We start from the raw sequence: 22665 nt of genomic DNA, 5'->3' as shown, positions 1-22665 counted from the left end.
AGGTGAATAAGGAAAAAAATGAAGGAGGTCAACTGCTGATATGGGAAATTCCTGAAAATGAGACACAGAAAGAAAGTTTCTGCCTATCACATCTAACACATCACAGCCAACCAAGGCACATGCCCAGATGAAAATCACTCACTCATTTTAGGGACCTAGATAAAAAAAAATAGGTGAACCTAATGAAGATGGTCTTAGTTTTCCCAGGTCCTCCCAAAACATAAAGTCTTTACGCTTCTATAGGAATTCTGCCTCTTGATCTAAGATCCTTTCTACAACATCCTAAGACATAGGCCCCAGGGTCAGAGAATACTTTGGGGCCAAGATGCTCACTCTTTCATACGATACTGTAATAGCACTGCACGGTGACAGATGGTAGCTACACCTGTGGTGAGTGAGCACAGCATAATGTATAAACTTGTCAAATCACTATGTTGTACACCTGAAACTAATGTAATATTGTGCAGCAACTATACTCGAATGAAAAAAATTAAAAAAAAAATTTTAAATGCCCTGGTCCACCTTTCGCTAGCTGACTTTAACTGTTGGAATTTTTGAAGTATCGAGTTTTCTTAAAAAAAAAAAAATGCTTCCGGTAATTTGCATTCATTGGTCCTACATATGACAAACTCTGTTGATTACTCTCCCACATGGAATTTCCATTGCAAGTTTCTGAAAGCGGTTATTATTTTCTTTCTAATTTTTGTAATAATTTATCTACGTATAGCATTGTAGTTTACAAAGCACTTTCACATGAATTATCTCTATGCTAAGTAACAACCCTGTGCAATAAGTAGGCAAAGAGTATAAGGAAATACTCAGCAACCAAGTGACTAGTCCAACTAAGGTCACAGTGCTAGTAAATCCAGTGGTCACTGCAACATGCTGGTTTCTTACAAGTTATTTTCTTCCAGGTGCTCTAACTGTTCTTAAAATATATGATTCTCAGACCTACTGGTAGACATATTGAGCATTTACCACGTATATGACATTATTCTTGGTGCTTTACATTTCTGAAAGGAAAATAACATTTGCCATCACTTTAAGCATTTTCTTACAGTACTTGTCTCCAAACATTACTGAACAAAAAACAACATGAGCAATTAAGTGGCTGGTCCAAGGTCAGGGTATTCATAAAAAAAATTAAAACTGTTGAAATAGGAACTAAACGACACTAAACAGTAACAGAAAATCCCTTTCAATCACTGACATCTCTTTTGTTTTACTGTAGCAAAATATACAATTTACCATTTCATCCATTTTTAGGTGTACAATTCAGTGGCATTAAGTACATGCACAGTATTATGAAACCATCACCATTATCCATTTCCAGAACTTTCTCATCATCCCAATCAGATCACTAATGTTTTGTATCTAGTGAAAATACAGTTAATTGTTTTGTTCTGGCTTACTCTAAGTACAAAATAAAAGACAAAACTCCTTCCCACTGACTTAAAATAAATTAGAATACAACTCATATTTGCGTCCCGCAATTTTGGCTATGAATACAAAAGATCTTTTGCAACATATGCTGTGGCATATAAATAAAAAAGACCCCTACTCAGGGGGCAGCCACATATGCTTCTCAACCAGCAGCCAAGCCCACTCTCCACACCCTATCCATTTACTGTTGAAACCACAACACACTGAGATGATATATGATTATGTTTATGATCCAGGGCAGGCAGACATGATTCACCATTCCTGAGCTGGGGCTGAAGCAGGCAGAGGGATATTAACTCTCTGCCTCCAGGACTGCTAAAAACAATGTCAAGCCCATGCTATAAAGATCTCACTGGCATCTGCTACCAAAGCCACCAATTTCTCACAGCTGGAGCCACGGGCCTCCCACCTACACTGCAGTGCAATCCAAGAATCCAGACTCAATCCTGTCACGAGCACTCCAGGGAGCTCAGTGTCAGTTCAGTCTGGCTCAGAGCCCTGAGGGCCCAACTCTGATGACGGCACTGCTGCTCTTCTAGGACCAAGTCTCAGCGTGACAGAGTACCTCCAGGAACCGGGCGGGTCCCTGTCTCCAAATGCTGTCCAGGACTTCAAAACCTCGAGCTTGCCTTGTTCTTGCCAGTTTTCCAAGGCACTCTACATCTAGAGTTCCACTGAGTCCAGACACCACTGCCCTAAGGAAGTCTAGTCTCTATCAGTGGTTCTCAAACATCAAGGACATTCAAATCCCCTGGAGGGCTTGCTAAAACACAGACCGCTGGCCCTAATCCTCAGAATGTCTGACTCAGTCTGGGCTGGGGCCTGAGAATGTGCATTTCTAACAAGCCAGGGGATCCTGATGTTGCTGGTCTAGGGACCACACTTTGCGAACAGCTGGTCTAGCTGTTATGGACTGAATTGTGCCCCTCAAAATTCTCATGTTGAAGTCCTAACCCACAGAGTGACTGTGCGTGACTGTGCGTGACTGTCCTTGGAGATAGGGCCTTTAAAGTAGTAACTGAGGTTAAATGAGGTAATAAGAGTAGGGCTCTAATCCAATATGACTGGTCTCATTATAAGACGAGGATGAGACACCAGGGATGTCCACACACAGTGAAAAGGTGGCCATCTGCAAGCCAAGGAGAGAGGCCTTAGGAGAAACCAACCCTACCAACACCATGATCTTGGACTTCCAGCCTCCAGGACAACGCGAAAATAAATCTCTGTTGTTCAAGCCACTCAGTCTGTGGTATTTTGTTATGGAATCTTGAACAGACTAAAACATAGCTTTACCCATCTGTTCTGCCAACTCTGTTCTCCAACTTGACAGGATGCCATAAGCTGAGATCTGAAGGGAAAGAAAGGAGTGGCCAACTGAGAGCCCTGAGAGGGGCATTCCCAGCAGAGGGGACTGCACTCCTTGAAGCCCCCAGCAAGCAAAGTGAGGGCGACACCAGGCCCAGGGAGAAGGTGCACAGGGCCAGAGCACAGGCCTGCAGCTTCAAGGAGGACAGGTTGTGACCAGATACACCCAAATGGAGAATGACCTATAACTAGCAGCTTTGGAGTTTGAGTCTCCAGACTTCCACATAAATATGACCCCAAAAAAGGTATCTTAATTTTTTTGACTAATATTCAAATTAGTGAGCATTCTCTGAACGCTGACATGTTTAGAAGGAGGGCCAGAACTGAGGCACGTGGCAGAGAAAAACATTTACATTTGTGGGAGTTCATCTATACGTGCAAACAAAGTTTAGTCTGGGGCTATAAAAGCTGCAAAAAAAAAAATATTAAGCAGTAAACCCAAACATACATAAGCAAGAAAAAGGGACACCCCAGTTTCCTGGGTCTAACTTACCTGGACAAATACGATGGCTTGTTGCGGATAATAAAGAGAAGCAGCAAGTCCCATGAACCCAGGTGGATACACCAGCTTCTTTATTTTTGAACCTATTAAATAAAAGGTTGTAGATGCCAACAGATGATTCATTACCCTTACCATCTCAGTTTGCCCTGGACACCTAACACTGAGTAAGATTTCTTTCTTTCTATAATTCACACAACTCACCCATTTAAAGTGTACATTCACTGTGATGTATTTACAGAGGTATGCAATCATCACTACAATCAATTGTAGAATATTTTCATCACCCCAAAAAGAAATGCCATATCCATTAGCAGTCACCCTCCCTATTCCCCCATCACCCCCATCCCTGGGGGACCACTAATGTACTTTCTGTCTCTAGAGTTGCCTACTCTGGACAGTTCACATAAATGCAGTTATATAATATGTGGTCCTTTGTAACTGGCTTCTTTCATCAGCACAATGTTTTCAAGAGAACCACCGCTTCTAAGGGAGCAAAAACAGAATGTTCTGAAAAGCAGCAGACGGCACTTGGGTTTCTGAGGTTTATGTTTTTTTACAGTAAACCGGCTTCCTTATTTAAGGGCTCAACACAAGCACTGCTCCCCCCTCCTTTCTAATACTCCTTGAAAATAACAGTAAAAAAAAAAAAACAGGTAATAAACCCACAATGAAGAGGAAATGTGTGGAGGGGCCATTGGGAGATAAGATGTGTCATCCAATTTACAGAAAACGGAGCGTGGACAGAAGCAAGAGGACATGCAGCTATGAAGTCCTGAGGAGCGCCTGCAGGGGAGGGGGGAGCAGCAGGTGCCCGGCAGCCCAGAGCTGGCAGGTACTGGGGAGGATGGAGAGGGCAACCAAGGATCAAGATGGGGGGAGGCGGAGAGATGTGGGGACTATGGACGGACACAAATGCAAGTCCTGTGCAGAGCCTAGGTGATTCCCTCCTTCCTCCGTGCCATCTTGGTGTACAACTGCCTGTGGCCAGGCAGTCTATCCAGCCAAACTTTTACAAAGGCGGAGAAGTATCTCTGAAGAGGAGTGCCTGGGTGGCTCAGTCAGTTAAGCATCTGACTCTTGATCTCAGCTCAGGTCTTGATCTCAGGCTAAGTTCAAGCCCTGCATTGGGCTCCATGCTGGGTACAGAGCCTACTTTAATTAAAAAAAAAAAGAATATCTCTAAAGAAATGCCATAAATTTTCTGCTGAGAACCAAGCTAGCTGGTGTGTGTGCATGTGAGCGTTAGTACCCAAGAGCACAGTTTTCCTCGCACAGGCCCCAGGTGTAAGCACCCTCCGTATAAATCAGTTAGTTCCCTTTCAGCTCACCCTGCGGTAGAACCTGCTGGCCAGTAACCCCCATTTCTATGCACAAAAAGTTCTTATTAGCATTTCAGTCGCCTTGCTCCTCAACATGACTGTACAACCAAGGGTCACTAGTCATTTAAGGAAAGACTGCAGCATAAAAGAGAAGATCAAGACAAGCAAGAAAGGGGGAAAAATGACCCTACAGGAAACAAAAGAACTTAAAAACAAAACTACACCTATTATTAAGTATCATTGAATAAATTTAAGAAGCCACTACATTTAAAGAAAAAAGGGTTCTATGAAAAAGGAACAATCAAAGAACAAGAAAGCTACTTGGAAATGACAAAAGTAAAAAAACTCAAAAGGAGTAAAATGAAATGATCAAGAAAATAAAAGAGGCATATAGGGTCGCTTAAACAGCTTCACTGCTAATTAACAGGAGTTCAGGAAGGAAAACGAATGAGAGTAAATTTTCAAAGAAACACAAACCAGATTATGTTCCTACAGCTGAGGATTGCAGGCACCAAAATGCCCAACCAGGAAAGAACAAGCATCCAGACTGGCTGCTGACACATCTGCAATGCCAGATGCTAGAAGACATGGCCTTCAAAGTTTTGATGGAAAACAAATTCTATACCCAACCAAATTATCACCTAATATGAGGATAGAAAGTAATTTTCAGACTTGCAAGGATTTGGAAAGTTTCCTTCCAACATGGGCTTTTTTGAAAGTGATGTGAGCATGTAGTTCAACGATATGGCAGAGCAAACCAAGGAAAAGATGACACGGCACCCAAAATAAGGGGGTCAAACCCAAGAGAGCAAGAAGCCATGTGCCAAGACCACAGTAGTGCTGAGTCTCAGTCCAGACTGCAAGAGGCTATATGAAAGAGGACTTCAACTACCTCCATTTTGACCTCAGTCTGCACTTTTTTTCAGAGATTTTATTTATTTATTTGACAGAGAGAGACAGAACACAAGCAGGGGGAGCAGCAGAGGCAGAGGGAGAAGCAGGCTTCCCCACTGAGCAAGGAGCCTGACGTGGGGCTTGATCCCAGGACCCAGGGAACATGACCTGAGCCGAAGGCAGATGCTTAACTGACTGAGCCACCCAGGCGCCTCCAGTTTGCACTGTTAAAAAATTTTTTAGGCGGGGCGACTGGGTGGCACAGCAGTTAAGCGTCTGCCTTCGGCTCAGGGCGTGATCCCGGCGTTGTGAGATCGAGCCCCACATCAGGCTCCTCCGCTATGAGCCTGCTTCTCCCTCTCCCACTCCCCCTGCTTGTGTTCCCTCTCTCACTGGCTGTCTCTATCTCTGTTGAATAAATAAATTAAAAAAAATTGTTTTAGGATTTTATTTTTAAGTAATCTCTACACCCAACATGGGGCTTGAACTAGAACCATGAGATCAAGAGTTGCCTGCTCTAATGACTAAGCCAGCCAGGCACCCCTCAGTCTGCACTTTCTAAATTATTAAATTTCCCTTTCCAGCTTATCTCGTAACTCAGGCAAAAGACCCTGTGTGTAAAACGTCCCGATGGGAACCAAACCTACCCCCTCAAGTAATAAGGACTGCCCTGAGCCAGCAAGACCCCACGTGACTGACTCCAAGAGAACAATGGACTTGACCTTCACTGACTACCTGCACTTACCTTTGCCCCACATTTTCCTTACATAAACCTGGTAGTATTTTCGGCACTTTGGAGACCGTCTCTGAGACGCTAGTCCACCGTCTTCTGGGTGTTGGCCTCACTGAAATAAATTCTTGTTTCAACACCACTCATCACTCTGCCTTTGGATTTTGTCAGTGACGACTAACCGAACCTGGTCTAAGACTCCCGAAGACAGCTGCTCTTATACCCTTGCACCCCAGCTACATGTAAACCCTGGGTAAAGGGGAATGGGCAGGATAGGTAGCAACACGGAGAACTGGAGAAGCCTGAGAATGAGGTTCAGAAAAATGGTAGATGATGAAAGAGGAGAAGCCTCTAGAAATGAACTTGGACCTAGAGAGTCTCTGCTGAGAGGCACAGGGCTTTTGACAGGGGACATGGACAGATGCTAGCACAATGTGGTACTATCACACAGTTAGAATAACCTAAGTGCTGTTTATTGGTTTTAAACTTTAAACCACATATCTCCAAAGATGGAACTGGGGTCACAGGAGACAAAACAAATGTTATCAGTCTAGACTCTTAGTAAATTAACGTTTCTCTCCTTCTCCTACCGCCTTGATTGAAAGGACAGAATTACTCTAGAAAACACTGTTTTATCCCTGGGGTCCCACCTGTACACTTGAAGCTTTAAGTTCCTGAGCAGCTCACATAAGTGAAGACCAGGTGAAGGACAGCACACCTGACAACCCGCCATTTCTGGGTCATTTACAAAAAACTGATAAGCAGCAGCTCTTGGGCCTCCAGCTCCTAATGGTTCACACAAGGAGCTGGGGGCTCCAAAACTGCAGGAAGGAAGCGGGGAGGGGGAGGAGCCACCAGAAGGCAACATTGGTAGGCAACAACCACCTGCCACCATTGAGTGACCTGGCTGAGTCCACCTCCTTTGAATGATCATCCACTCACCTCCTAGAGAGGTGCCTCTTGTCACCACCAGTCATGGCCATTCTCATTAAATGAGGACCACCTTAGCATTTATGCTCAAGAAACCCTATCATATGATCCAGCAATCCCTCTTCTGGGTATACACCCAAAGGACATGAAATCAGTATCTCAAACAGATATCTGTGCTCCCATGTTCACTGCAGCATTAGTCATCAGAGCCAAGACATGGAAGCAACCTAAGTGTCAAGGGATGAGTAGGTAAAGAAACTGTGGTATCTATATGAATGGAATATTACTCAGCTTTAAAAAAGGAGACCCTGCCATTTGCAACAACATGGATGAATGCAGAGGGCATTATACTATGGGAAATAAGCCTTAAAGACAAAGAACAAAAACTGCATGATCTCACTGATATCTGGAATCTAAAAGAGTCAAATGCATAGAAACAGACAGAAGTGTGGCTACCAGAAGCAAGTAGGGGGGAGGGGGAGGGGGAGATGGAGAGATGCTGGTCCCAGGGTACAAAGTTGCAGTAACACAGAATGAGTAAGTCTAGAGAGTAATGCATGGCATGATGACTATAGTTAACATTGAATCTTAAAGATTTACTAAGAGAGATTACTAGTGCTTTCATCTAAAAAAAAGGTAACTATGGACGCCTGGGTGGTGCAGTCGTTAAAGCGTCTGCCTTCGCCTCAGGGCGTGATCCCAGCGTTCCGGGATCAAGTCCCACATCGGGCTCCTCCGCTAGGAGCCTGCTTCTTCCTCTCCCACTCCCCCTGCTGTGTTCCCTCTCTCGCTGGCTGTCTCTCTGTCACATAAATAAATAAAATCTTAAAAAAAAAAAAGGTAACTATGATAGAAGATATGTTAAATAGCTTGACTGGAGTAATCATTTCACTATGTATATGTATACATATATGTATATCAAAATATCATGTCGTACACCTTAAAAACATACAATTTTTATTTAAAATAAAATGTTATAAAAGTTAGACAAGAAAAGAAAAGGAAAGGAAAGGAAAGGAAAGGAAAGGAAAGGAAAGAAAAGAAAAGAAAAGAAAAGAAAAGAAAAGAAAAGAAAAGAAAAGAAAAGAAAACTCTGCCAGGAGGGATCTTCTGAGCCCACCCTGCTGCTGCCGGCACAGGGGGGCCACCTACCTGGAGGGGGCTGCAAACCACTCCAGACACATAAACATACTCACCATCCTGCTCATCTTATTCAGTGAGCACGCGCCATTGTTCACCTCAGGCCTTGCTACCCCAGCACCCCAAGGAAAAGACTCATTGTTGAATATTTGTGCACGAATGTGTGCGTGCACATGTGTACTTTTTTAAAAGATTTATTTATCTCAGAGAGGGAGAGAGAGCACACAAGCGAGGAGGGGAAGAGGCAGAGGGAGAGAATACCCAAACAGACTCCCACCGAACGTGGAGCCCAACGCGGGGCTTGATCTCACAACCCATGAGATCAGGACCTGAGGCAAAACCAAGAGTCAGATGCTTAACCAACTGAGCCAACCAGGTGACCCCATGTGTACTTTTTTGAAAAAGAATTAGGGTTTTTACATCATTTTAATGCTACTGAACCCTCCCTGGAAAAGGAAAAGGAGAGAGGAAAAAATAAACCAGCAAGCAAAAACGAAGGACTAGAACCCACAGTAGTGGGTGTCCTTATGCTGCTGTTCTGCCCAGAAGGGCACAGTCCCCAGTTCTCCTCAGGATGGTCGCCCAAGTGCACGTGCAGGGGGATAAACACCAGACAGCAGAGCAACACACGCACACGCGCGCACACACGCAGCAGAGGAAGCTTGCTTTAGGGCCATGTTCTCACCATTGAGAGGGAGGGGGAAGCTAATCTCACTTGATTTCACATTCCTGGCTCCTTAACAGTAGCCAAGATTCCAACACCCTGGCCTTGGGATCTTCATAAATTTCAAACGCTATCTAAGTAAGACAGAAATGCTTTTTTGGATAGCTTTAGAGAAAGGAGGGGGAAAATGTCTGGGGGGGGGTAGTTCAACTCTTTCGCAAGTTGATTAGAAAAATGAACTCTAAATTTAATTCTTATATATTCTGCACAGGATGGGAGGAGGGCACAGAAACTATGACAGGAGTTCATTCCACAGATTCAGGGAGTGGCAGTAGTGCTGCCTGCCTCCAAACTCTAAAATAACAGATAAGGCACATACAGAGAAGCTTTTCAAAACTGAAGGAATGAGTACCAAAGCAGTCACTATAGTTAATCTTTTATGGGGGTCTGATCGCAGGGTTCATAAACTCTCTATTTTAGGAATTTTTGTAAAGTCTGAATTTTATAATCAGTGAAACCTCAGTAGTTTATAACAAATTTTTCTCTATATTATAGTGAAGTACCTTGTCATCCTTTATTCCCTATAAATGTTTGCAATCCAGCAGGATAGTGTAGTAATATATTTCAGTTGACATTTGTTAGCTTTTAAGTGTCTTAAAAATTTTAATATCATCACTGATGACCAAAGCTATGACACATCAAGAAATTAATAAAATCTCTACAAAATCACTGTTCTATTCACTGTGATTAAAAGCCTGATCTCAATAATGAAACAAATAGAAACAGTTTCTCAGGTGTGACAGACTTTGGCTAACAAAAATTCACTCTTTCTGTACCAGAGAGAGAGAGAGAGAGTAATTTGATCAAGTGAATGTGCCTATAAAGGATATAAATATATTATTTTTTAACCAGGAGTATACCGTTTCTTCCATTTCATATTTTTATAATTTCTATATATGCTTAAAATCAAATATACTGGATAAAACAACCATAACAATTATATATTAAGAAAGCTATATTTCAGGAACCAACTCATTATTCTGACAACTGGCAAATAAAAAGAAAGAACCAAGTACCTATCTTATCTCTCCCTTATGAACTGTTTTAAAAAAAAACCCACAAAATTGTACCTACCTCTAGCCAAAAGAAGTCCAACAATGCCAGCAAAACCAATAACACCAAGTCTTGGAAAAAATCCAGGAGGTGCATTTTGGAAATATTCATAGCTGCCTACAATAGAATCAGACCAGGAAACAGTTCTGTAAATTGCCCATTAAGAAACAAACCAAAAAAAAGTCTTACACATAACTAGTACATATAGTATCAAATGCTTCTCAAATAATGTGTTCTTTGCTTTATGCTAATATGCTTTTTTTCAACATATTCTTTTTATGTGGTATATAAACATGATTTATTAGTCACATAGCAAGTAGCCAATTTTCAAACACTTCTGGTCTGATGACCTACTGAGAAGAAAGTAATGTTAGATTACCTTCATATTCCTGAATGTAACAGATCTGAATCAACTATGCACAGGGGGAGAAATACCAACACAGGGATTCCTCCTTCCAAACACAGAAACAGAACAGATCTGGATAGATCTGCCGCTATCTTGTAAAGCTCTGGTGCTTGTTCTCTGAAACTCAGGAACCAAATACATGAGGCTCAGGGAAAAACGTATCCTTTGCCATTTGAATTCATTATTCGAAATCGAGAACAGAATAAATCTGGACAATGAAGGAAACTTTCAGTGCAAGTATATGCGGGAAATAGTCACTGGTGATAAATAAACACAAAGAAATGCAGCATGTGAGCCTAAGTGCCGTGCCTGAGCATGCCTTATGACCTCATTTGAATGATGACTCCTCTCCTGTCCACCGAGCCAATCCCACCAAGTAAGAGCCATCTGCATTCCTAACCCCCTCAGAAACCTTTCCTAGACTCCTCAGCCCACGCCTCTCTCTCTCCTCTAAAGTCCCATCATATTTATTCTCCGTACCATCATTTGGTACGTAATCCTGTAGCACCTTGTGTTTAATTATTCAGGGGTGTATTTTATGTCTCCTCAAGGAGAACATACACTCCTGAATGGTACATTGCTTAGACTTCTATGTTATTTTCCCTCAGTGGTAACAGTGGATGTTCATCCAACAGCTACTTATTAAAAGCACTGCTAGGTGTGGACGGATACTGAATCAATTAACAAATGGGTTTCAGAGAGACTAACTTAAAAACCCTTCATTTCTCTCTCTCAGCCCCATCTTCAGCACTCCCTATCTGCTTCCAGTTTCCTAATCAGGAAACACTGAGTCACTCCTCCAAGCCCTGATCGTGCTGTGCCCTCCGTGTGGAGTGCTGTGCCCTCCGTGTGGAATGCTGCCCAAGTTCCACTCCCATGTCTTGGTGTGGCTGACTCTAACTCTAAGATTCAACTCAGAAACCTTTCTCTGACTCTTCCCCTCCCTCCAAACTCTATAAACTCGTCTCCTTCCTCTGTACCTTCAACAGTGGTCTGTGACTTTCTCTGTATTTGTGCTACTGTTGAAAATGTATTATATGCACCTCAGTGGTTGTGACCATTGTCTTCTTTTTTTTTTTTTAAGATTTTCTTTATTTATTTGACAGAGAAACAGCCAGCGAGAGAGGGAACACAAGTAGGGGGAGTAGGAGAGGAGGAAGCAGGCTCCCAGCGGAAGAGCCTGACGTGGGGCTCGATCCCAGATTGCCGGGATCACGCCCTGAGCCGAAGGCAGACGCTTAATGACTGTGCTACCCAGGCGCCCCGTGACCACTGTCTTCTTAATCAGCCATGATCTTCCATGCCTGCCATGATGATGACTTAACAAATGTATGTGGAACTGAACTAACTGGAACGCTCGGTAATTTTCTCCCCCAGAAAAGAGCAGACACATGCCAGTTTTCCGTTTCCTGGGTATTTGGGAAACGCGGTAATCATTTAAAATACTACTATAGGGCTTGTGTCGTTTGCACGAATTCCTGTCTGGCCTTTTACTTATTTTGCCTTTAACTTAGTTTTCACTTTCCATCTCTTTGTCTGGGTCATCGGAAGCAATTTTCTACTTCCCTTTATTTTTGCCTACCAGCACAGTGTTTTTTACTTCGAGACGTGCACACGGAGCAGCTGATAGGAGGTCACCCAGATGGCCTTGGTGAGCTGAGCGGAAGTGGGTAAATCACAGAGAAATGGGAACGAAGATATGCTGAAAGGTTGCAATGAAGCCCCAGCCTGGCTTCAGGTAACATGTCCTGGCTGTGACTGCCAGGAAATGGACGGAACGCCTTGGCAGACAACAACACAACTCATAATGGGATGTTTCTTCTTAAGAGCTTTTGCAGTCACCAGTCCAAGAGAAGAAAAACAAGACTTAGGTTGCAAATAATGCCTATTGCTATGAATCAATGAGAAGTGATGGGTAACAATGAAGAGCCCTCCTCAGTCACATATGTAATGACAAGAGATCAGAAGTTCTTTAGTTTCCTCCGATTAAAACATGAAGGTAATAAAAGCACCTACCTGTCAGGGTTATGAGGATCATACAAAAAATTAATATTTTGAAAGCACTCAGACTAGTTCCCGGCATGTAATAAAAACTAAATAAGTGCTGATGAAATTAATAAAACTAGGATGTTATTTATTAACATACATATTATTCATGGATGTTAATATCCTGTATCAGCCCATCAACGCTCGATGATCTTCGGAAGGAAATAAGCTGTGTTCGTGTTTGTTTTATTCAGTCATGGAAGCAAACACTTGTAAAAACATGAGTTCTTCTTTGCTGAGATGCCCAGTAAGGGGAACGAAATACGCTCAACGTCCATTAATTTGCCAGTTTCTGATGGAGATGAGTCAGAATATAGACTGTGAACCCAGTTTATGAGTGTATGGAATAAGTGGATGTGAAAAACAATCAAGGACAATAAAAAACCCAATGAAAAAAATGTAAGAACACTATTCATGCAGTAAGGCCTTTCCTAGGCACACCAGCCCAGTTCCTTCTAGCCTCCAAATTTCTGTAACATGTTATTAACAGCCATACAAATAAGTATTCTGATTTCGAAAACCTACTGATGAGTTAGTGGGGGTTAGTGTGAGTCAGGGACACTGCACCTGGAAACAGATTTCAGGAAAAAAATATCCAGTGTATCTGAACTTGTTAGCTCAACAATCCTAAGGATCTTCAACAGATTTCCCAAATGTTCAGGGACACCAGCCCCCTGAAATCTGATGAGAACAACAGATCTTCTTTCCAGAAAAATCCACATAGCTCTAATATTCTACATACCATTTCAAGGAATTCCCAGATCTCCTGGAGCCCATCCATGGAATCCCGGTTAAAGAATTCAATGTTAATGAAGAAACTGATTATGCCTACTCAAAAATCAACTTACCTAACCCCCATTGAACCAAGCTCTGCATCCTGGGCTTAGTTTGTGAGTACATTTCCTAAAAAGGTGAAAAGAAAATGAATGAGAAGGATATGCTGATTAGAAAGCAACGATAAACATATTTGCCTTTACTGTATAAATTATCATGTTATTAACACTTTTTGAACAAAGGGATATACTGTCTATCTGGGGGTTTTTGTGTTCTTTTTCTCTTGTGTAATTTCCCCTTCACCACAAATTGCTCAGCAGAACAGTTTATTATTGCCACAGGAAGCAAACATTACAAGCAGCGTGATTTCAACAACCCAGCCTTTTTATTCTTCCATTTAATTCAAAGAGAATGGACAAAAATCAATCCCCTTGATAATTAAACCAGCAATCCTCTCCCTGTGAGATTAAATCTGTCTTTCATGTTAAGTCTATTTCCTCACACATCATGATTTTAGAGTCTGTATCTGAAAACTGTCCTTCTGAAGCAAGAATGACCAACTTGAATGGGACAAAGGAGTAGATATCCAAGTTTTGAGAGACACTTACCCTAATCCTGGAGCAAATGAAGTATTAACATTCTCTTAACAACAACAACCACAATAAAATGGCTTTGTACATGAATATCATATAACCTAAAGAAAACAGTGGACTAGCTAGAAAGTACCCCACCTTCAAGAAGTCTACAATAGGGGCGCCTGGGTGGCTCAGTTGGTTAAGCATCTGCCTTCAGCTCAGGTCATGATCCCGGGATCCTGGGATCAAGTCCTGTGTGGGGAAATCCCTGCTCAGTGGGGAGCCTCTGCCCCCCCAACTCATGCGTACTCTCTCTCTCTCAAATAAATACATAAAATCTTAAAAAAAAATAAGTCTAAAATAAAGTTAGAAGAAGAGACACATGGGCATCAGAAGGTACCAGAACCAGCTGCCACTTGGAAATAAAGGATTTGTTTTGTTTAATTTGGTCCAAGTCAGAACAAGTTATCCTAATACTGCTAAATGCCCTTAAACAATAAACATTGAATTTAGGGAAAGACATAAAAAACATTTAAAAATTGAATACTGCTTCATTAAAATTCATTATTGGTATTTTATGCCCATAAAAAGAAAGAAAAACTACAGATAAATGTCTAGAGTGATGACCTATTTCTTTTGCTAGCATAATCTTCTCACTATAAAGAAAAATTAAATTAGTTCTTAAAGAAAGGGGATAGAAATTATTGGCCTGAAAAAGGAGCCAGTAATTAGAAATATTTCTATTGAAGAAGACATCATCCTATAGAAAAATAAAGCCACTGTAATCACAAAATGGCTTTTTTATTTAGAAGTAGTACAAATAAACATGTTGACAATTATTCTCTCGTTTGCAAAAGCATTTTGCTGCACTGAGCATCATGCACAGATGAAAAAGTAAAAAACAAAAGGCAATCTTAGGTTGAAAGGTTAAGAGACAAAGTACTTTTATAACCAAAAAAAAAAAAAGAGCACAAAATAACCACAGTTAATGCTTACATGACAGAAAAATATTTGTACAAATTTGCCAACCTTATCTTAACCAGCAGATGGTTTAAAAATCTTCTAGAACAAGACAATAAGTCTAAGGTTTTTTAAAAACATTTTTATTTATTTATTTGACAGAGAGACACAGCAAGAGAGGGAACATAAGCAGGGGGAGTGGGAGAGGGAGAAGCAGGCTTCCTGCTCCCCTGATGCGGGGCTCGATCCCAGGACCTTGGGATCATGACCTGAGCCAAAGGCAGACACTCAATGACTGAGCCACCCAGGTGCCCCTAAAGTCTAAGTTTTTTACAACACATTAAGTAAAAGTCTTTAGGTATTTATAACTCAATAATATGGTTATGATACTTAAGTATACTGGCCTAAATACATTGTTGACAGAGTCTAAGCTTACCCATTTCTTCTAAACTGCTGAAAAGAGGTCCAGCACTGGCACAGAGAGTGGAAATGAAAATTTTAAGACAAGTTCTGGATGAAAATTCAGTCTGTAAATCTCAAGCAAAGTATAGCTAGACCATGTCACACACATCTACATACTCTGTACTAATCTGCCATCAATTTTTGAAATCCAGATCAAGTATGGCAAATACTTCATGTATCAAAGCGCACAGAAGCATTCTGTAGACTGTAAACTTCCATTTCAGATGTTAAAAATTGCAGAAATGCTTCCATGAACACGACAGGTGCCTAATCTAAAACCTGAGCAGTGACAGGAGCCCATCTGTATACATAGCTCTTTGGTCACTGGGACAAATAGTTCAGTACTCAAATACGTAATCACACACCTTTTTAGTTATCCATCCTCCTATTACAGCATTCAAAATGTTCTGTAACCATTCCTGTTACAATGGTTCTGATGTGTATACTTTCTGGGGGGAGAAAAACTCTCCAATTTTGACATAAATGCTTACATTATAACCTTTTCCTTCTACTAGAGTTCCAGCCCCCTATCCTCCCCTGGGAGACAATGATGTCTTCATAGGTATGACCAACAAGATAGTTACTAGTCCATTCTCTAGTCAAGGTGCCACATGCTGCCTGGTAGGAGGACCATTCCCCCTGCAGCTATTGCAACAGCCGCCATCAGGAAGCTAGGGCTCTCTGCTCCCCTCAGAGATGGCACTGATGAACACCGTAAGTCAGGCCTCTGAAGTTGGAGCCCTCTATCGTGCCTTTTTCTGAAAACATGCAGCCAATATAGACTTTTCTCTATGACTCTAAACAGAAATGTGTCACTCCACTTTCAGCACAGCTGTACCTGACACCAACTTGTATACGGCTCGCAATAACGTCGGAGATGTGAAATGCTTTCTTCGAGTGGGGTCCTTGTCTCTTCCACATATTTAGATTGACCCTCAGGAACAGAGTAGAGTGAAAGCTGCATACATTAAAAAAACAAAACAAAACAAAAAAAGCATATATAGTCATGAGATAATGTAAACAATCATCAAATTTGTAAGCATCATTATTTCTAATAATTCATGAACTGCTATGACTCTAAGGGTTTCATGCACCCTGAACCTTACTTCAGAGGATCTTTGCACCTGATTCATCAATAAGAACAAGGCCAAGAACACAGGACTATGAAGTGTCCTACCCTCCGGGATCCCACTCCAGTGGCAGCAGACAAAGCAGCCTCCCCCTTTATACATTTTATATCCTGGCATTTGGTATTTCACCTAATACACAGCTTGGAAAAAGGAATCTATTACTCTAAAGTGGGGAGGGGATGTTAAAAAAAATTGAATTCAAATGATCAGTCTAGTGCTAATCCAAGCAGGATAGCAAGTTTGTTCTCCACCCAGAAGAGAAACTGTTCATAGTCACTACTGGCTGCCTTTTTCACCCTCAAAAAAATGCCACAGACCCAAGGTCTGAGAAGAGTATAAAGGGCAAAAAGATAAACTAATTAGCTTTTTGAAAACACCACTCAAGTAACCTGGTTCATGACTGAAGGCAGATCTTTACATCATTTTACTCTAAGTCAATAGAAAGCAAATATCCAAAAAAATCGGTGGGAAGTATAGACAAAAAAGAATATAAACAATGGAGAGAAGATTTCTTGTTTTGTTTATTTAGTATTTACTAAGCATCTACTTATGAGACCCTAATCTGGCCAAGAGGAATGAACCCAGGTCTTCAATTTCTTAGGGAAAAATGCAAATGTTTTCTTGGCTTGAAAGCAGTCTTAGAGGGGCGCCTGGGTGGCTCAGTTGGTTAAGCGACTGCCTTCAGCTCAGGTCATTATCCCAGGGTCCTGGGATTGAGCCCCACATCGGGCTCCCTGCTCTGCGGGGGAGCCTGCTTCTTCCTCTCCCTCTGCCTGCCACTCCCCCTGCCTGTGCTCTCTGTCTCTCTCTGTTAAATAAATAAAATCTTTAAAAAAAAAAAAAGAAAGAAAGAAAGAAAAGAAAGCAGTCTTGGATGAGGCAGATCACTTAGAGGTGATGAGCAGATTCCCCACAAAAAAAATCTAGGAAATACTCCTTAATTTGCCCTTAGCTATCATTAATTAAAGTTTATTTGTTCAAAAAGCTACACTTTAGTAGCTTCCCACGAAGAAAAATTATAAGGAAATATATTTCCTCCTTCTAAGTGTCTTCTAAACTGTCCTACAATTTGACTGACATACAATTTGAATCCTTCGTATAGTAACTAAAGCAGACGTTCAAAATATATCACAACATGACGGCATGTTACCTCATTAACCTTCACAGAAGCTTTGTGAGGTGAGTCCTTTTTAGGTGATGCATAGACTTTGAAGGTGAGCAGACTCAGGCTGGCCGGCCCCACAGACCTCTGAATTACCTGAAACACAGAAGCAATCTTAAGCCTTCTGTCAATGCAATAAACTGAATGTGCATAACGTGAGCACGTTTATAACGTCAGCAACTTCTGCCCTGGAAGGCGTATTGCACTTTATGAGAAACAGATGTATTCCTGAAGTTTCATCGAAGTCAGAAACTAAAAAACTTATACTCACGGACTTAAAATTTCAGGTCACCTTCACCTTAATTTCCAAGACAGTAGTCCCTAAGTTTTTCTACTCAGCCTGTCAAGTAAAATAAAAGATACATACCAGACACATATGTGCACTTTTAAAAATAACAGAAATGCTATGAAATGATTTTAAAATTATAAAAGAGTCTTGATCTCTCCCACACACATACACATACCCCCCACCAACAACAGTGGAAGAGGTTTCTAATGATTTCAACTAGTGATTCACTAAACAGAGTAAAGATTATTTCTGTAATTCTAAAAACCAAACTTTCACAAGCTTTCTCTTTCCATTCCCATTCAGAGCTGGTCTCCCCCCCGTCTAAGTTCTCCAACTCAGTATCTTTTCGTGTCTTGCCCTCCCTCACTGGGTCACTCACACCCAGGGCTGCAAGGCAAAGCCAGTGTCTCCCAGATATGCAGGCCCAGCCCAGAGCTCCTTCCTGAGCTCCCAACGCACTTATCCAATTACTCCTGGACATTTCTACTTTTCTACAAGCAATGTGCAAAATCAACTCATCAAGATCTTGTCTGGGCCTCCAAGTCCACACTTGGCCTGATGGGTGGGTGGGTGCTATGGCATCAAGTCAGAAGGCTTTATTTTCAGTAATACTCCCCGACCTTTACACAGCACTTGACCATGCAGCATCTTTACCACAGACCTGCCCCTTCTTCCTCTACTTCCTCTCAGGCATGGTGCCACCACCCAACCAAACAACCTGGTCAGAAACTCTGAGGTCATATTCACCACCACCACCACCACTGTCCTATCGGTCAGTAAATCCTGTTAATTCTAACTGTTCAATAATCTCGATTCACTCTCTCCACTTTATCTCTTCCTGTACAATCTTTCTTTAGGCCCTCATTTCTTTTTTGGATTGTTTCCAGCAACATTCTAATGGCTCACCTGGCCCTCTGATGACTCGAACCACCACACCGCAAAAGAATGATCTTTCTAAACTGCAAACTGATTATCTTCTACCCTTATGTGAGATCCTCCATTATTATCTAGGACTTTTATGCAGGCCAAAGAACATCCATTATGATGCGACCCCGGCCACCTTCTTTCACCTCATCTCTGCCACTCTGCCTTCTCCCACAGCACACAAATTCCCTAGATATCTCCCGTGCTGTTGCTCAGCTTCCTGGGTTGACACATGCTGCTTGCTCTGCCTGGAATGTCCTATACTTGCTTTGTCTTTCTGTACAACTGCCTAAGAGCAGGGAGATATACTGCATTTTTCTTTTCTTTTCCTACTTATCCATTTATTTATGTCTACCAAGTTCTCCCTACCAGATTGGAAGACCTTTCACAATGCTGCCATGTCTTACTCTGTCTCCCTACTGCCCCTGCCTATGCCTAGCACAAAAGAAATGTTCAGTAACTGTTTACTGCCTGCATGAATGGATGGAAGAGAGGTGGAAAATAAATGAGTGGCTGACGTGTTCTAACTCTGTAGGCAAGCTTTAGCATCATGGAAATCATACTACTGAGATATGCAATGCCTGTAATGTGAAAGACTAGGCTATTCCATAATACTAACAAAACATATAATGCTAAATAGAACATAACAAAATGTCTGTTGAAATGTACCCCTGGAGTTACACACAAAAAGGGAAATTCCTACTTCAGAAGCAAATAAAGAACTGGAAGCTATTTTAAGGAGTGGTTATGACTTTAACTGGTTTAAAAATAATTAACATAACCTGAAGCAGTAAGTGTTCATCTTGAAAGGACTTAATTTCAAGGCAATATTGCTACAAATTTCTTTTGTTTCCGGGGTAAAGGTTAACCAGCTACTGCTGACAGTCAGTGTGGTCCCTCCTGGTACTCCAGGAGAGGGGCCTATTAGGCTGCTGGTATCTGGAGGTGCCAATTCAGTGCCCTCTGCCCCCTGGGTCTATCCACAACCTACTGACAACACTGCTTTGAACTGGGGACTTTCCACTGAGCCAGCTAGCCCTTCTCTGGACTTTGATCCCCCCTTCCTTATCGGCAAGAGCTAGTGCCTCACCCTTTCCCACTCCCCATCCAGCCCTGCAGCCCCCAACCATTTGGGGTTCATACTGCCCTCTACCTTCATCATTCTTTTTAAAAAGATTTTATTTATTTGAGAGAGAGCGAGCGGTAGAGAGAGAGAGAGAGAGCACAAGCAGGCAGAGGGAGAGGTAGAAACAGATTCGCTGCTGAGCAGGGAGCCCGATGCAGGGCTCCATTCCAGGACCCCGGGATCATGACCTGAGCCGAAAGCAGAGGCTTACCTGACTGAGCCACACAGGCACCCCTACCTTCATCCTTCTTTGATATAATGCCTTATGCTGACCTTTTAAATTCTCAATTCCTGCTTTCAATCCTTAATCCTATCTTCTCACATATTTCCTTTTTCATCTCTTAGCCTTCTGTTTTTTAATTCAGATTTTTACTTTTTCTGTTCCTTAGTGATTATTTTCACTTCCTTTCATCTTTTCTTTTCCATCTCAACTTCCTCACTTTTTAAATGTAACATTTTATTGGACTCTTGATTACTTTCCCTTTATTTTTCCCTTTCATCCACTTTTCTAATTTTAATGTTAAGTAAAGCCTGGTCCTTTATTGCCCAAGTTGTTTTCTTCCTCTTCTCCTGTCAGTCTTCCGCCCCCTCCAAAGCTACCCCCACTCCCATTCCACAGCAAGAACTGTGGCCACAAGGGTGGGAACACCCAAGAAAGGTCCCTCCTGCGGCTGCCCTTTCAGCTTTCCGAACGCTCTCAACTATATATAAAGAAAAAATGACCCTCATCCCAGAAGACTTGGGAGATCTACAGATTAACACTCCCTAAGGCCACAGCTCTCTCCACAGAGAGCACATAATTTACTCCAGGGTTTCTCAATCTCAGCAATATTAACACTTTGGCCTGGATCATTCTTTGATGTGAGGGCTGTCCTGTGCACTAGATGCTTCTTGACATCCCTGGCTTCTACCCACCGGATGCCAGTAGCACCCCTCCCAGTCATGACTCAACACCATGTCTCCAGACACTGCCAAAGACTCTTGGGGAGGCATCTCCCCCACCTCACCCTGCACCGAGAACCACGGATTTGCCTAAATAAATATTATTTTCTGACATCTCTCATCATCCAGACTTCAAGAAAATCGGTATGTTTTAAAATCCTGGGCCTCAGATCTAATACACAGTGACAGAAATTAAAATAGTCATGCCTGGGGGGGTGAAGCGTTGGGAGGCGATGGACTTCCTGAGAAGGGGCACCAGGGAACTTTCTGGGATGGTAGAAATGATCCATACCTCGAATGGGGGTATGGCTTACAGAAGTTGTATATACATTTGTTAAAACTCTAATTGTAATATCTGTACAACTTAACATCTGTGCATCTCATTGTTATGTAAACTGTATCTCAAAAAAATCCATGCACACCTAAACTGCATCAAGTTCATGCTAAAATATGAATGGGAACTGGAGGCCAAAGGTGATCCCTAAGGAATCTGACTGTGGTAAGGAACCAGGTGCTATCGACCCGGTAACAGGTTCACAGGCAGACAAGCCCGACGCTGATGCGCTGCCCAACATCTCGGGTGGTTCACTTTTCTTTTTGGCATCAAATGGGGCTCCTCTTGGTAAGAGATTACCCCATCCTGCCTCAGCCAGACCAGATGTTATCACAAATGGGGATTCTAGAGGCTGGGCCCCTGCCAGGTGTTTATTGTAACTTGTGAGAGCTCATATTGAATATTCAGGCCAACCCATTTGATACCAGAATTTGAGAAGAGAAACGCTATTCAAATGGGCAGAGATCACCCCACGAAAGTGTAGGAGCAAAGTAGGAGTCAAAGAAGAACCTTCTTCAATCTTCTCTGTCCTCAAGGAAGGAAAAAATCCACTAATTTGGAAGTTAGATGTCTTGAAGAAAGATTTAACCAACTTCCACGGTCTGGATCACTAAATCACTCAAGCTCTGGCTTTATCACCTTTTCTCCAATGGACACTTCTGTTGGGTTGCCTTGTGTGAGACTAGAACACAGAGGCATTCTCTCTCTCCATGAGGGGTCTTGACCCATTATGGTACAACCAGACTGCAAATACCTCCTGGGAAGTGAGATCTCCCCTGCACCTTTCCTGATGAGAGGCTGGAACCTCTAGGCTGTGCATACCCCTGGCCTGAGCACTCACTGTCCCAAGTGACAGTCCTTGAGAATCTTTATTAGTGAGGTTCACTCTCTACCCAGGACAGAGGGCTTGGCTCAGAAAATGGGTACATACGCACCTTCCAAGACCTGAATAGGCATGCTCTAGTTCAGATTTGGTAGGTTCGGCTCAATAGACCAAAGTCAAGCCCACTCTGTTAAGAACTGCATCTTCAATGAGAGCTAAGCTATAGCTAGAGAATAACTAGATTCAACAGCTTCATGGCTTTAGATCCAGCCTACCCTCTGGAATGTATCCTTCTGCTTCTAGATGCCTCTCCTGGAACTCAGACAGTCGGGGGGGTCTCAAAGTAAGAAGCCCAATGTGGTGACTTGTAAGAGACCATCAGTCACAGAGAAAACTAAAAGCTGACTCAGACAAAGGTGAGTTGGTGACGCCGAGCCTTGCAAACCTCAGGGGGAGTGCCAGCGAGTTCCCTGGCTCATGTGCCTAACCCTTCTTTCTGATTCTATTTCCTGATTCTATTCCCCAGCGAGGTATCTTAAACTCTCCCTTATTAAGGTATATTCTCCAACTTAAACATTTGGATTCTTTGTCTTTCAACATTTGTTTTTACAT

At 42.2% G+C, this 22665-nt stretch overlaps 1 protein-coding gene across 3 annotated transcripts in view; it reads right to left on the bottom strand.

Annotated features, from left to right (window-relative positions):
• The window catches only part of APOO (apolipoprotein O), a 59719-nt gene that overhangs the window by 15044 nt on the left and 22010 nt on the right, over nt 1-22665 (bottom strand). For all 3 annotated transcript variants that reach the window (XM_087860103.1, XM_087860102.1, XM_087860101.1), the window contains exons 2-6: nt 17604-17711; nt 16162-16281; nt 13401-13455; nt 10122-10217; nt 3302-3393 (exon numbers count right to left, since the gene is read on the bottom strand). In XM_087860103.1, coding sequence (XP_087716229.1) covers nt 3302-3393; nt 10122-10217; nt 13401-13455; nt 16162-16281; nt 17604-17711 — 471 coding nt within the window. The remainder of the gene's footprint in view (nt 1-3301; nt 3394-10121; nt 10218-13400; nt 13456-16161; nt 16282-17603; nt 17712-22665) is intronic.

Source organism: Ursus americanus, chromosome X (assembly GCF_024610735.1).
Source record: "Ursus americanus isolate L20-20 chromosome X, mUrsAme1.1.p, whole genome shotgun sequence".
NCBI classification, from domain to species: domain Eukaryota; kingdom Metazoa; phylum Chordata; class Mammalia; order Carnivora; family Ursidae; genus Ursus; species Ursus americanus.
This window is presented reverse-complemented; position numbering and strand designations above follow the sequence as displayed.